General features: G+C 42.2%; 1 protein-coding gene across 1 annotated transcript in view; it reads left to right on the top strand.

Annotated features, from left to right (window-relative positions):
- The window catches only part of pex3 (peroxisomal biogenesis factor 3), a 59,172-nt gene that overhangs the window by 3,634 nt on the left and 39,204 nt on the right, over positions 1 to 16,334 (top strand). Inside the window, exons 3-5 of the mRNA XM_072264776.1 lie at positions 3,359 to 3,440; positions 7,688 to 7,731; positions 11,980 to 12,104. Coding sequence (XP_072120877.1) covers positions 3,359 to 3,440; positions 7,688 to 7,731; positions 11,980 to 12,104 — 251 coding nt within the window. The remainder of the gene's footprint in view (positions 1 to 3,358; positions 3,441 to 7,687; positions 7,732 to 11,979; positions 12,105 to 16,334) is intronic.

Below are 16,334 nucleotides of genomic sequence, written 5' to 3'. Positions count from 1 at the left end.
TGGGAGATTTAACATGCAGGTCGATCGGGAAAATCAGGTTGGTAATGGATCCCAAGGGAGTGAGTCTGTTGAATGCCTAAGAAATAGCTTTTTAGAGCAGTTTGTCATTGAGCCTACTAGGGGATCAGCTATACTTGATTGGATGTTATGTAATTAGGGAGCTTAAGATAAAGGAACCCTTGGGAGGTAGTGATCACAATATGATTGAGTTCAACTTGAAATTTGATAAAGAGGAAGTAAATTATGCCATTTCAGTGGAATAAAGGAAGTTACAGTGGTATGAGAGAGGAGTTTCCCAAAGTAAATTTGAAGGAGATGCTGACAGGGATGGCAGCAGAGCAGCAATGGTGTCAGTTTCTGGGAAAAATGAGGAAGGTACAGGGTATTCCAAAAATGAAGAAATAGTCAAATGGAAAAATAGTACAACCGTGGCTGACGAGGGAAGTCAAAGCTAATGTAAAAGCAAAAAAAGAAGGCATACAACAAAGCAAAAATTAGCAGGAAGATAGAGGATTGAGAAGCTTTTAAAAACCTACAGAGAGCAACTAGAAGAATCACTAGGAGGGGAAAAATGAAATATGAAAGCAAGCTAGCAAACTATATCAAAGTGGATAGCAAAAGCTTTTTCAAGCGTGTATTTTTTTTAAAAAAGAGATGAAAGTGGATATAGGACTGCTAGAAAATGAGGCCAGAGATGGGGGAACAAGGAGATGGCAGATGAACTAAATGAATATTTTGCATCAGTCTTTACTCTGGAAGACACTAGCAATGTGCCAGATGTTGAATAGTGTGAGGTAAGAGGAGTGAATGCTGTTACTGTTACAAGGGCGAAGGTACTCAGAAGGCTGAAGGACCTAAGGTTATGTAAGTCACTTGGACCAGATGAACTGCATGATAGGGTTCTGAAAGATGCAGTGGTAGAGATTGTGGAGACATTAGCAATGAGCTTACAAAAATCGTTGGACTCTGGCATGGTGCCATAGAAGTAGAAGACTGCAAATGTCACCCCATTCTTTAAGAATGGAGGAAGGCAGCAGAAAGGAAATTATAGAGCAGGTGGCCTGACCTCAGTGGTTGAGAAGGTATTGGAGTCAATTGTTAAGGATGAGGTGATGGAGTACTTGGTGACACAGGACAAGATAGGACAAAGTTACCATGACTTCCTTCAGGGAAAATCCTGCCTGACAAACCTTTTGGAATTCTTTGAGGAGATTACAAGTAGGATAGATAAAGGAGATGCAGTGGATGTTGTATATTTGGACTTTCAGAAGGCCTCTGACAAGGTGCTACATGAGGCTGCTTAACAAGTTAAGAGCCCATGGATTACAGGAAAGTTACTGGCATGGTTAGAGCATTGGCTGATTGGTAGGAGGCAGCGAGTGGGAATAAACGGATCCTTTTCTGGTTGGCTGCCAGTGATTAGTGGTGTTCTGCAGAGGTTGGTGTTGGGACCACTTCTTTTTATGCTGTATATAAATGACTTAGATGATGGAATAGATGACTTTGTTGCCAAGTTTGCAGATGATATGAAGATTATGGAGGGGCAGGTAGTGTTGAGGAAACAGGTAGGATGCAGAAGGACTTAGACAGGTGAGGAGAATGAGCAAGGAAGTGGCAAATGAAATACAGTGTTGGAAAATGCATGGTCATGCACTTTGGTAGTAGAAATAAAATGCAGACTATTTTCTAAACTGGAAGAAAATCCAAAAATCTGAGATGCAAAGGGACTTGGGAGTCTTCGTGCAGGACACCCTGAAGATTGCAAATGCAATGATAGCATTCCTTTCAAGAGGTCTAGAATACAAGAGCAGGGATGTGATGATGATGCTTTATAAGGCACTGGTGAGGCCTCAGCTTGAGCATTGTGAACAGTTTTGGGTTCCTCATCTTAGAAAAGATGTGCTGGCATTGGAGAGGGTTCAGAGGAGGTTCACGAGGATGTTTCTGGGAATGAACGGTTATCAGATGAGGAACATTTGATGACTCTGGATCTGTACTCACTGGAATTTAGAAGGATGAGGGGGGATCTCATTGAAACTTTTTGAATGTTGAAAGGCCTAGACAGAGTAGATGTTTCCCATGGTGGGGGAGTCATTCAAGAGGGCACAGCCTCAGGATAGAGGTGTGTCCATTTAAAACAGAGATGCAGAGAAATATCTTTAGCCAGAAGATGCTGAATTTGTGAAATTTATTAACACAGGCAGCTGTGTAGGCCAGGTCATTGGGTGCATTTAAGGCAGAGCTTGATAGGTTCTTGATTAGATACAACATCAGAGGTTACAGGGAGTGGGATGAGGAGGGGAAAAATGGATCAGCCATGACTGAATAGCTGGGCAAACTCGATGGGCCGAATGCCCTAATTCTGCTCCTATGTTTTGGAGTCTAAATGAAATTTCAAGATATTATTGACTTTTAATTGGTCTGACAATGTGCCAGCACCTTAAAAGCATAAGATGTCATGACATTGTGACTGACCTTCGTTGTTATTTATTTAAAGATACAGTGCAGTATAGGCCCTTCCGGCCCAACAAGCCACACTGCCCAGCAACCACTTGGTTTTTAACCCTAATCTAATCACAGGACAATTTGCAATAGCCAGTTAACCTGCTGACCCGCATGTCTTTGAACTGTGGAGGAAATTGGAGGAAACCCACACAGTCATGGGGAGAACATACAAACTCCTTACAAATGGCTCTGGAACGCCCCAAGCTGTGCTAATTGTTACACTACCATGGTGCCCTAATTATTGTCGACATTACTGAAACTCCTTATCCTGTCAGGTTCAATGATAAATTGCTCTCTCCCCATGGCTTTTGAATGGGCTTGCCAAGCACATTGAAGGATCCAGAGGAATGTCATTAGATCTGGCAGTGAAAGGTTAATGGATGAGAAGTGTTTAATGGCTCTGGGGCTGTACTGACTGGCGTTGAAATCTACTGAATATTGAAAGGCTTAGAGTAGACATGGAGAGGATGTTTTTGAGAGTGGGGGAGTCTTGGTTCGGGGGCACAAATTCAGAATAGAAGGACATTCATTTAGAATACAGTTAAGGAGGAATTTCTTTAGCCTGAGGGTGGTAAATCTGTGGAGTTCATTGCCACAGATGGCTATAGAGGCCAAGTCATTGGGTATATTTAAAGTGGAAGTTGATAGATTCTTGATTAGTTAGGGTGTCAAAGGTTAGAGAGAGAAGGCAGGAGAATCGATTGAGAGGGATAATAAATCAGCCGTGACCATATGACTGAACAGACTCTATTTCTGCTCCTGTGTCTTATGCAATGAAATGTACCATCGGTGTGGGACAGCTTTGACAGAGTAAACGAGTAATCCTCACACTCGATTGCCTTTGCTTTAACAGTGCTCTCGATGCTGCCCACTTTGAGAGAAGCAATCATGCAGCAGCTTAACTCAGAGAGTCTCACATGTCTACTAAAAAACAGGTAATTATGAAAACAGCAAAAACTTTTCCACGGTTATTCAAGTGCCACAATAATGGAAAACTTGTATACATAGGCCATTTCTGAGTCAGTACAATGCACTGATAAAGTGGAAGAGGGAATGATGTTTCCTTTAGAGCAGGAGTCTAGGACCAGAGGGCACAGCTTCAGAATACAAGGACACAACTTTAAAACAGTGATGAAGAGGAATTTCTTAAACCAGAAGGTGGTAAATCTGTAGAATTTATTGCCACAGGTGGCTGTGGAGGTCAAGTCATTGGATATTTACAGCGGAGGTTGATAGGTTCTTGATTAGTAACAGACATCCTACCTCTCCTGGAAGCTCCGGGAGTCTCCCGCATATTAATAGTGGCTCCCTGATGCCCACAAATTATATACAATATCACGGAAATCAAGTTTTTTGAGAGCGAGCGAGGGAGCGAGAGAAAGCAAGCGAGAGCGACCACGAGAAAGAGAGAGAGAAAAAAAGTAAGCGAGAGCGTGCCATGACGGAGTGTTCCAAAAAAAAAGAAAATATAAAACGTACGTCACCCCAGACTACACTAAACTGTACCCCTGCCTAATAGGGGTCAAAATAATGACAGTGTTGCTCGCTGCGCTGTTTGCAACAGTGACTTTTCTATTGCCCATGGTCTATAACTTTGCTTTCTGCTTTACGAAAATCAACCTGCGGTCATTGGAGGGAGGCTGCAGAGTTTAAAAAGCAACAGAATGGATCCTAGAAGTAAAGAGTGGAGAAAAAATTTAATTCTGTGCAACTGAAAGTGAAGGCTGGAATATGGCTGAAGCAGGGAATGGAACTTGGTGTAAATCATTTTCCTTACATGGCCTCTTCAGTGCAGCAAGTTTAGCAATTTAAGGGGAGACCACATTAAAATACCGAACTGGCCAGATAAAGCAAATTTGGGGCATTGTTTTAAAATAAGCATGAACAACTAGAAGCAGTGCTTCTAATTGTAAATACAAACTTGTGGAAAAAAAAGAAGTGAATTCAGTCAGGGATGAGCTACTCTTTGGAGTAATCAGTGTTGAAAGGTTTGGATACTGTACTGGAGGAGCTGGAAGAATAAAGATTAGCTTTATTTGTCACATGCACATTGAAACATGCAGTGACATGCATCTGACAATGTGCTGGGGGACAGCCCACAAGTGCAGTCATGCTTCCAGTGCCAACATGGCCCCCCCACAACTTTCTAACCGTAACTGTATGTCTTTGGAATGTGGGAGAAAACCAGAATACCTGGAAGAAACACCCGCCCCACCCTCTGGGTTAAGAACTCCCTCCCCAGTTTCCCCGTAAATATTTCACCTTTCACGCTGAACTTATGACATCTAGTTCTAGTCTCACCCTTACTGCAGCAGCAGGAGTTGAACTCTGATTGCTGGTGCTATACAGCGTTAACTAATCATTCATTACTATGCCACTCGGATATTAAGATAAACTTCAGTAAGGTGACAGCTTTTTCTTGCATTTTCTGTTTCTGCAAAAAAAAATTATAACCAAGAGCTAACGTGGCTGGTTGAGTCACTATGCAAGTCTCTTGATGTGCCTAGATGCCTTGCCCTTACTGAACTAACTTCTAGAAGATTTACAAGGGTGTTGCCAGGATTGAGAACCTGAGGTGTAGGGAAAGATTTAAGTAGGTTACATGGTTGGCACAACATTGTGGGCCGAAGGGCCTGTAATGTGCTGTAGATTTCTGTGTTTCTGTCAAGTTTGGACTCTATTCCTTGGAGTGTAGGAGAATGAGGGGAGATTTGATGGAGGTATACAAAATTATGAAGGGTAATTTAGGCAAGGTAAATGCAAGTAGGCTTTTTCCATTGAGGTTGGGTGAGGCCAGAAATGGAGATCATGGGTTAAGGGTGAAAGGTGAAATGTTTCAGGAGAACCCGAAGGGGAGCTCCTTCACTCGGAGAGTGGTGTGAGTGTGCAGTGAACTGCCAGCGGAAGTGGTGGATGCAGGTTCAATTTCAACATTTAAGAGCAGTTTGTATAAGTACGTGGATGGGAGGGATATGGTCCAGGTGCAGGTCGATGGGACTGGGCAGAATAACAGTTTAACATAGGATAGATGGGCCAAAGGGCCTTGTATGTACTGCTGTCTTCTATGTATCCATAAGCTGGTCTTTAATTGACTGCCAACAGTCAACCCTGTTGCTGGCCTTGACTGAGCCTGTGTGACTTGGCAAGGAGACATGACTGAGGATTGATTCATTGGCACTCGGGCCAAGTATTATTACTGCAGTTTTGGCTGCCTGATCCATGGTCAGTTCTGCCAAGTGCCCAGCTTCTAGTCACTCGCCCCAAATCACAGAATAAGCCCACAAGAAGGGTGCCTTTGCGGAATATTGCCTATACTGACAAATATTTATCCCTCTACCAAAAACATGGAAACAAAGCATAGATCTGGTCACCCCACTGTAGGTAGGTCACCCTTGAAAAAGTTGACACTTTTCCTATATTCCCTCCTCAAAAAAAAACAGTCAATGACTCGAGATCTACCACCCCCTGAGCAGTGCTAGTGGACCAACACACACAAAATACTGAAGGAACTCATCAGGTCAGGCAGCATCTGCAGTCGACTTTCCAGGCCGAGACCGTTCATCAGGACTGAGAGAGAAGGGGGAAGGTGCCAGAACAGAAAGGTAGGGGGAGGGGAAGGAGGATAGTTACAAGATGATGGGTGAAGCCAGGTGGGTGGGAAAGGTAAAGGGCTGGAGAAGAGGAAATCTCTTTAGGAGAGGAGAGTGAACCATGGGAGAAAGGGAAGGGGGAGCAGGCCCATGGGGAAGTGATAGGCAGCTGAGAAGAGGTAAGAGGCCAGGGGGGAATCAAAGAAGGGGTGGTGGGGGGGATTTTTTTCCCAAAGGAGAAATCAATATTTATGCTATAGGGTTGGAGACTACCTGGACAGAATGTAAGGTGTTGCTTCTCTATCCTGAGGGTGGCCTTATCTTGGCACACAAGTGACATTTTGGAATGGGAATTGGAATTAAAATGTTTGGCCACCAGGGTTCCGCTTTTGGTGGGTGGACCGGAGGTGCTCGATAAAGAGGATCCCCTAATTTACGACGGGTCTAGCGGATGCAAGGTTAAGGAAAAGAGTCTTTGACATTACAGTATGGAGCTTAGTCATGGACCACCTACAGTAGACAGCTGAAAGCCCGGGAACAATACCTCCAAAGAGTCTTATGAAAGATTTTAAGGATCACCTGGAAGGAGAGGTGCACTAACACCAGTGTACTGGAGGAGATCAACATGAACAGGATCTCCACCGTGATAAAGCAACACCAACGATGACGGATAGGTTATGTCATCCGGATGCCTAACTCACATCTCCCGAAACAAATCCTTCAATCCCATTTGAAGAAAGGTCAGTGAGCCCTGGTGAGCAAAGGAAACTTTCCAAAGACAACATTCAAATCAGCCTGAAGAAATTCAACATGACTTCTAAAAGCTGGGAAGATGTTGCACTCAATGGATACGCTTGGAGGAAATCTGTTTGAGTGGGAGCTGCGCTACATGAGAGTGACCTCCGCAAAAAACACGTGGCAGCTGCGAAAGGAGAGACTGAACAACCAAAAGACCTGACCGCTCACCACAGTCACCGCTTACTCTTGCCCACATGGCACCAGAATATGGGGAACCTGGATTGGCCTCAACAGCCACCCGAGGACCCACCAATAAACAACTCCTTAGAACAGGAGTTCCCAACCTGGGGTGCACAAACGCTTTGCTTAATGGTATTGGTCCATGACATAAAAAAGGTTATGAACCCCTGCCTTTGGAGAACATCTTGCTGAACTCGATTTGTGAGCCGAAGGGCCTGTTTCTGTGCTGTACTGTTGTACGTTCCATGGCCTCACTCATCACTGTAGGAGTTTCATGGTTTTATTTTAGAGATGCAGCATGGAGTAGGTAGGCCCTTCAATCCACCCCACCCAGCAACCCCCAACAACCTGATTTAACCCTAATCTAATCACAGGACAATTTACAATGACAAATTGACCTACTAACTGGTGCATCTTTGGACTGTGGGAGGAAGCCAGAGCACCCGGAGAAAACCCATGCATTCTGCGGGGAGAGGACATAGAGAGACTCCTTACCGAGGACTTTAGGATTGAACTCCAACCTTTGATGCCCCAAGCTGTAATAGAGTTGTGCTAACTCCTATGTTACTGTGGTGCCCAATTCATAATTTTTTCTTCTTTTGGCTCTTTTCCAGACCTGCTAACAAGTTGGAGATTTGGGAGGATCTCAGGATAATAAGTAAGCTTGCTTTCTATTCTGTAGTATTTTAAGGTGACGGTGGTGGTGTTTATAGATGTAGAATTGGATAGGAATGCCAGCATTAGTAATCTTTGGTCAGTACATTTGAATGTGCAGACAATGATTTCAGGGGAATTTCCTCTCTTTAAAACTGTATTCACTGCAGTACAGACGTAATGTAATCCTGACTACATGTACAAGGAGTGCTGCTACAAGAGAGCAGCATCCATCATCAAGGACCCCCATTACCCAGGCCATGCTCCTCTTGTTGCTGCCATTGGGAAGGAGATGCAGGAGACTTGGGTCCTACACCACCAAGTTCAGGAACAGTTATGACCCTTCAGGCATCAGGCTCCTGAACCAGCGTGGATAACTTCACTCACCTCAACACTGGACTAATTCCACAACTCAGTATTATTTATTTACTTTTTAAAAAATATTATTTGCATTATTTGTTTTCTTTTGCATTTTGGATGTTTGTCAATGTTTGTTATTTATAATTTTTCATAATTTTATTGAATTTCTTTATTTTCCTGTAAATTTCTTTGTGAAAATGAGTCTCAAAGTACTACTACTAGTACTACTACGTCGACTCAGGCCTAGGGGGCCGGCGTCGGGCACGGTGATGGACTCTCCACTTCCCCCTCTCCCTCATCAGTGTGTTCAGTTCATCTACATTAGCTGCACTGCTGTCTTCTAGGAGTGTGTTGACCATAGTCTTGGGAGGGTGCCCAGGTAGTCTCAAGGTAGTACTGTTCAAATATGTAGCTAGGATGCCTGAGAATTTTGCACGGTATTATGTTTGTCAGCATGGAGCAGAGAGAGAGTTTGTGGATCTGGCGGGAGGAAAGGATGTTGGGAATGGGGAGGGTGAAGCACGGCAGGAGGGGTGAGGGACAGGTGGCAGAGAAGGAGTGCCCGAGGCAGAGGGTGATGTGTGTGGAGACACGCCAGGCAAGGTCATTTGAACAATAGAGACCCATATCAGAATCAGGTTTATCATCACTCACATGTCTTGAAATTAGCTTTTTTTTGCGGCAACAGTACAGTGCAATGCATACAATTACTACAGTACTGTGCAAAAGTCTTAAGTAGCTTAACTAATATATCTGTGCCTGAGGCTTTTGCATTTTGCTGTATAAGGTTACATATACCTTGATAATAAATTTGCTTTGAACTGAGGAATAATCCCGGTCTAGTGGGGTAGTACTTGTGCCCTGAGGCCTGGATTAATGATAGGGAGTTCAAATCCCATCATAGTATATTAGAAGAGGGAACATGGAACAAAAGAAGAGCAGGCTTTCCAGCCCTTGGGAGCCTGCTTTGTTTTCATCAAAATCTCCTGATTGTCTAGCTCAGCACCATATTCTTGTCCTATCCCTATGCACCTTGTTTCTCTTAATGTTCACAAATCTAACAGTCTTCGTGTTGAGTGAATTTGATGACTGATCTTTCATGGCCCTCTGGGGTGCAGAATCTCCAAAGATTTGATCAATATAGGAAATCTTTCCTACCAAATGCAATAAGCATATACAACAGTTCAATTCTGTGTGACAGGAGAACACGCATCGTAGTACAATTATTTTGTACATTATTATTGCACATTAGTAAATTATTGTTGAGTATATTGCTATTCTGTATATCATCATTATTATGCACAATGCTGTGTGTGTTTTTAAATGTTGCTGCTGTAATGAAAGAATTACCCACTCAGTGTCAATGGAGTTCATTATCTTATTATTATTATTATACTGGGTGAAGGAATTTCTCCTTGTCTTAGTCCGGAGTAATTGTTCCCAGATTTTGAAGTTGTAACCCTTGGTTCTCAGTTCATCAGTCAGGGGACAATTCTGCTTCCATCTGGTTAAAAACCTCATGTCGCTGCTGATTAATGAGACTCTGAAAACTTACACTCGTTCCTTGGTCACACTTCATTTACTCGTTCATATGGCGAACAGCATGATCCCTGTCACCCACACTGTCTTGTTTGGTTGGTTATTTATTTATTCAGATCTGAAGTCTGAACAGAGAAATGCCATTTTTTTACACAGAATTGACTAGCAGTTTTGCATATTGACCAATTGTTGGCCTTGTAAATATTCAAATTCCTTATTTGCAAGATCAATTATGATTCGCAATACAGATATTAAAGTCATAGAAACTACAAGCTCCCAACCTTTAAAGTTTACTTAAAGTTTAAAGTAAATTTATTATTAAAGTATATACATCTCACCATATACTGCCCTGCTATTCATTTTCTTGCAGGTATTCACAATAGATACCAAGAAATGCAATAGAATCAGAGAAAAACCACCCACGACAGCTGGACAAAATCAATGTGCAAAAGACAACAAACTTCACAAATATTAAAAAAAAATAATAAATATTGAGAACACAAGTTGTAGAGTCCTTAAGAGAGAGATTGTGAAATAGGTTTAGTATTGGAGTAAGTGAAGTTAACACCTATGATTCAGGTGCCTGATGGTTGAGGGGTAATAACTGTTCCTGAACTGTGTAGTGTGGGTCCTGGAGCTCCCGTATTTCTTACCCGATGGGAGCAGCAAGAAGACAGCATGGCCTGGATGGTGGGAGTCCTTCATGAAGATAGTACTTTTCTTCTGGCAGTACTCCTTGCAGATCTGCTCAATGGTGGGGAGCACTTTACCCATGATGAATGGGCTTTATCCACTATCTTTTGTAGGTTTTTCCATTCAAGGGCATTGGTGTTGCCATACTAGGTCGTGATGCAACAGTTAGTAGACTCTCCACCGTGCATCTATAGATGTTTGTTGAAGTTTCAGATAACAAACCGAATGTTCACAAACTTCTAAGGAAGTAAGAAGTCAGTAAAATATTTGTCTCTTAGTTGGTGTGCGTGCCCCTTCAAAGTTCAAAGTAAATTTATTATCAAATTACATACAGTGAATGTCATCCCTGCATCCTTCAATAACACCCTTATCTTGTCTCAGTAAAGCAAAATGGTTCCTGCTGCCTGCTGTGCTAAGAGAAGCTATGCTCTTTAAAAACCTTCTTTGCCTGGGCAGTCTGCAGTCCAAGACCATAAGACATAGGAGCAGAATTAGGCCACTCGTCCCATTGCATAATATTGTTTATGTTTAACTTGTGTCATATATGCGTCTCACTACTTGTTAATTTTCTAGTGGTAATATTACTTTATGGGTACTGGGTGTGAGTTATATGTATTGAGTTTTGCAACTTGGTCTGGAGAAATGTTTCGTTTGGTGGTATACATGTATATTGTTGAAAGACAGAAGTTCAACTTGAACTTGATGATTTTGTTTAGTTCGGGCTGTTTGCAACCCCAGACCCGCAATGTTGCCCATTACTTGCTTTCTCACTGGCATTCATTTCAATTAGGGTATTGGCAATAAATGTTATCATTGAGAAAAACGCTCGCATTACGAGAATTTAAAGAATGCTTTAGGAATTTAATTTTTAGGTACTTTTTAAAGATTAAAAATTAGCTTTATTTGTCTCATGTATATCAAAACATAGTAAAATATGTCATTTGCATCAACAGCCAACACAGATTGAGGATGTTCTGGAGGCAGTCTGCAAGTATTGCAATGTTTCCAGCGCCAGTGTGGTATGTCTACAACTTACCAACTGTATGTCTTTGGGAAATTGGAGCACGCAGAGGAAGCCCATGCCGTCACAGGGTAAACGTACAAATTCCTTATAAACAGCAGCAAGAATTGAACCCTGATTGCTGCTGCTGTAAAGCGTTGCACTAACCACCAGGGGGTGCCTGTGCACATAAAGCCAGCTTATGAAGCAATCAAAATATTTCATTATCACATACCCAGGCTCAAAGCCTTGGTTACTGCTGTCCTTAGATACCAATACACTGTGGTATAGTAGTTGTTCTTGAGCTCCAATTCTGACAGCTCATGGTTGTGTTGTTCGCCATTTTGAGCTCAGATATTCAAATCTTGCAGTACCAAATGGTAGTGTAATGTTTCACAGGACCAGCGATCAAGATCAGAGTTGTATGTTGTCCTTGGATTCCTCCGGGTTCTCCAATTCCTTCCCATGTTCCAATGACATACGGGTTAGTAAGTTGTGGGCATATTTTGTTGGTGCCAGAAGTATGGCAACATTTGTGGACACAATCAACGCACTTCACTGTATGGTTTGATGTACATGTGACAAATAAAGCTGATCTTTATCTTTCTTTCCCTTTCTTCGTTCATTCACCCACCACCTCCTCTTTCCTCTTTCCCCAAGGTTTCAGCCGGACCATTGTAGCTGTGTATAGTACTTGCATGCTGGTTGTCCTCTTAAGGGTCCAGCTAAATATAATTGGAGGATACATCTACCTGGACAATGCAACGGTTGGTAAGAATGGCATGGTAAGCTGGTTCTGAGAACCTTCTGAAACATTTTTTTTAGAAAAAGCGAACAGTTGGAAAATGGTGACCAAAAAGATCTCCAGAAATTGCTGAAATTACACAGCACATTCCAAAAGACTATCTGCAACTTGTATTTAAGACCATAAGACATAGGAGTAGAATTAGGACAAGTCTGTTCCGGCATTCTGAATCAGAACCAAGTTTAATATGTGTATGTTTGTGTATATTACATACAGTTACAAGAAAAAGTTGCTATTACCTGGCTTTCTGCATTAATTACTCATAAAATGTGGTCTGATCTTCATCTAAGTCACAATAACAGTCACATACAATCTGCCTAAACTAATAACACACAAACAATTGTACTTTTCATATCTTTATTGAACACATTGTTTAATCGTTCACAGTCCAGGCTGGAAAAAGTATGTGAACCCTTGTATTTAATAACTGGTGGAATCTCTCAACGGCAAACGTTTCCTGTAGCTGCTGATCAGACTTGCACAATGGTGAGGAAGAGTTTTGGACCATTCCTCCATACAAGACTATTTCAGTTCATCAATATCCCTGGGATACCTTGCACGAACAGCCCTCTTCAGGTCATGCCACAGCATCTCAATTAGGTTAAGGTCTGGACTCTGATTTGGCCATTCTAAAACACAAATTTTCTTCTTTTTAAACCATTCTGTTGTTGATTTACTCTTATGTTTTGGATCATTGTCTTGTTACATCATCCATCTTCTGTTAAGTTTCAAGTGACAGACCGCTACATTGATATTCTCCTGTAAAATATCTTGATACAATTTTGAATTCATTCCCTCAACAATTGCAAGCTGTCCAGCCCCAGGTGCAGCAAAGCAGCCCCAAACCATGCTTCACAGTTGGGATGATGTTTTGGTGTTAGTGTATGGTGTCCTTTCCCTCTAAACATAGCAGTGTGCATTTCTGCCAAGAAGTTCAACTTTTGTCTCATCTGTCCACAAAACATCATCCCAGAAGCGTTGTGGAACATCCAGGTGTTCTTTTGAAAACTTGAAACGTGCAGCCATGTTGAAGAGCAGTTGTTTCCTCCGTGGTGTCCTTCCACGAACACCGTTCTTGTTTAGTGTTTTTCTTATAATGGACATATGAACAGAAACTTTAACAAGTTCTAGAGATTTCTGCAGGTCTTTCGCTGTTACCTCTGGGTTCTTTTTCACCTGCTTCAGTTTGCACGTTGTGCTGTTGGTGTGATTTTTGCAGGATGCCCATTCCTAGGGAGAGTAGCAACAGTACTGAATTTTCTCCATTTGGAGACAATTTCTCTTACTGTGGACTGATGAACGCCCAGGTCTTTAGAAATGATTTTATAGCCTTTTGCAACTTGGTGCATCGCTACAATTCTTCTAAGGTCCTCTGAAAGTTGTTTTGATTGAGGCATGGGGCACATAAATAGATCATACTTGAGAAGAGCAGGCTCTGTCAGAAACCTGATTTTGTGTACCTTTTTTATAAGGCGGGGCACCTCCACAACCCACACTTCCAATCTCATCTCATTGATTAGAACACTTGACTCCACATAGCCTTTGTAGAAGGCATTACCCCAGAGGTTCAAGTACCTTTTTGAACCTAGACTGTGATTGACTAAATGGTGTACTCAGTATTGATGAGAAGAAATAGAATTGTGTGTGTGTGTGTTAGTTTAGGCAGATTGTGTTTGTCTATTAGTGATGAAGATCAGACCACATGTTATGAGTAATTAATGCAGAAAACCAGGTGATTGCAAAGGGTTCACAAACTTTCTTGCAACTGTGTATTAAATAGTTAAATTAAGTAGTGCAAAAAAAAAAAGTGAGGTCGTGTTCATGGGCTCAATGTTCATTCAGAAATCGGATGGAAAAGGGGAAGAATTGAGTTACGGCTGAATTATTATTCCTCTCAGCCCCATTATCCTGCCTTCTCCCACTTAACACCCTTACTAAACAAGAACCCATCGGCACTCCTTATTCACTTTCTTATGTTGTCAAGACCTGCTTGAGACCACTCAACATCCACCTTAGACCATTAGGCATCAGAGCAGAATTGGGCATTTGCTTTTCTATCATGGCTGATTAATTGTCCCGTATCAGACTGCAAAGCACGCCAGCGTATGGAAAAAACTGCCCAGCAGATTATCAGCACCCAATTGCCCACCACTGAGAACATCTCAATTTGCGCTGGGCAGGGCGAAAAGTATTATCAAGGATGCATCTCACCCTAACCATGGAACTTTTACTCTTCTTCCATCCGGTAGGCGCTACAGGAGCCTCCGCTCCCGCACCAGCAGGCACAGGAAGAACTTCTTCCCTGAGGCTGTGACCCTGCTGAACCTCACATCACAGCACTAAGTAATATTGCATCCGTATTGTACTGTCTCAGTACTTTTATATTTGAGTGCTCTAGCACTTACTTTTTATTCGCAGTTATTTTGTAAATAACACTATTCTTTGTATTTCTGGTTAGATGCTAACTGCATTTCATTGGCTTTGTACCTGTACTTGGCACAATGACAATAAAGTTGAATCTAATCTAATCTTATTTTCCCTCTCATCCCCATTTTCCTGCCTTCTCCCCATAAGTTTTGATGTCCTTACTAATCAAGAACCGATCAACTTCTGCTTTAAGTACACCCAGTGACTTGGCCTCCACAGTTGTCCGTGACAATGAATTCCACAGATTCACCACCCCCTGGCTAAAGAAATTCCTCCTCATCTCTGTTCTAAATGAACATACCTCTATTCTGAGGCTGTGCCCTCTGGCCCTAGACTCTTCCACAATAGGAAGCATCCTCTGCACGTCCACTTCATCTGAGCCTTGCAATATTCGATAGATTTGAATGAGATTCCCCCTCCAATTATTTTGCTGCACTCCACTGAGTACAAGCCCAGAGCCATCAAACGCTCCTCATGCATAACCCTTTCATTCCTAGAATCATTTTAATAAGCAATTAGCATAAAAATAAATGCTTACAGTCTTCCGTTTGGAACCTGTATACTGTAGGAAGAATTAGCGAAGTGGATGGCCAGAGGCTTTGTTAGAGGATTGTGAAGTCAGAAGGTAGAGGAGAGCTTTAGGGAGGGACTTGAAGGAGCCTGGAGCTTTGCACCTGGTGGTTATCGGGTGATTAAAAAAAATGGAAATTCAAGAGGTCATCATTACTACCATAAGTGCAGAGGTCCCCACAGAGAGGGTTTAAAGGTCTGTGCCAAACTATTATTTGATGAACTAGGCAGAATAATAACACTCCATGCCAAACTATTATTCTGCTTAGTTCAGCAAATAATAGTTTAGCATGGAGTCGATGGGCTGAAGGGCCTGTTTCTGTGCTGTGGTGCTCTATAACTCAAAACGTCAGCATAACTACAGTGATTGCCAGAGGAAAAAGATCAGGCGTTGAAAAACAAGCAGGAGAGATTCCTTTAAACATCATAGATCAAGATCATTTGTAGAATGCTAATTGGAATGTCTGAGTTCATTGCAACGATGTTGGTGGGCCTGAAGTGCATTTCCAGTATTTTGTTTTCTTAGTGATGATAGATATCAGAGTCAAAACTATGATGCTGAAGGAACTCAGCAAGTAAGGCAGCATCTGTGGAGGAAAGTGATCAGTCAGTGCTTCGGACCTTTCCCTCTGTAGATGCTGCCTGACGCACTGGGTTTCTCTCGCATTTTTTTCATTCTCATTTCTAGCATCTGCTGTCTTTTGTGTCTCAGTGGTAGATTCAGAATCAGATGTGTTATCACTGACATGTATGTCGTGATATTTGTGGTCTTTTGGGGCAACAGTACAATGCAAGACACAAAAATCCCTATGATAAATTACAGAAGTAAAAGGCGCAAAAATTAGGAATCACAAGGTAGCAGCACATACAAAATGCTGGAGGAACTCAGCAGGCCAGGCAGCATCTATGGAAAAGACTCTTCGGCCGGTCTCACACAAGGTTCAGGAATTTGGTAGCAGAAGGAAAGAAGCTGCTCCTAAATCATTGAGTCTGGGTCTTTCGGCTCCTTTACCTCCTGATGGTAGAAATGAGAAATAGGCTTGTCCCAGATGATTAGGGCCCTTGGGTACTGATTGATTATACTTGAGATACAGTGTTTCACCCGAGTTTAACTTGTTGATGTATAATGCACTGAAAACCTGTGAAGAAGGAAGTGACTCTGTGATGAATTTCTGTTTGCGGTGTCAAGACTGGGGATTTGAAAGACCTGTTA

Source organism: Mobula birostris, chromosome 8 (genome assembly GCF_030028105.1).
Source record: "Mobula birostris isolate sMobBir1 chromosome 8, sMobBir1.hap1, whole genome shotgun sequence".
Taxonomy (NCBI): Eukaryota; Metazoa; Chordata; class Chondrichthyes; order Myliobatiformes; family Myliobatidae; genus Mobula; species Mobula birostris.
This window is presented reverse-complemented; position numbering and strand designations above follow the sequence as displayed.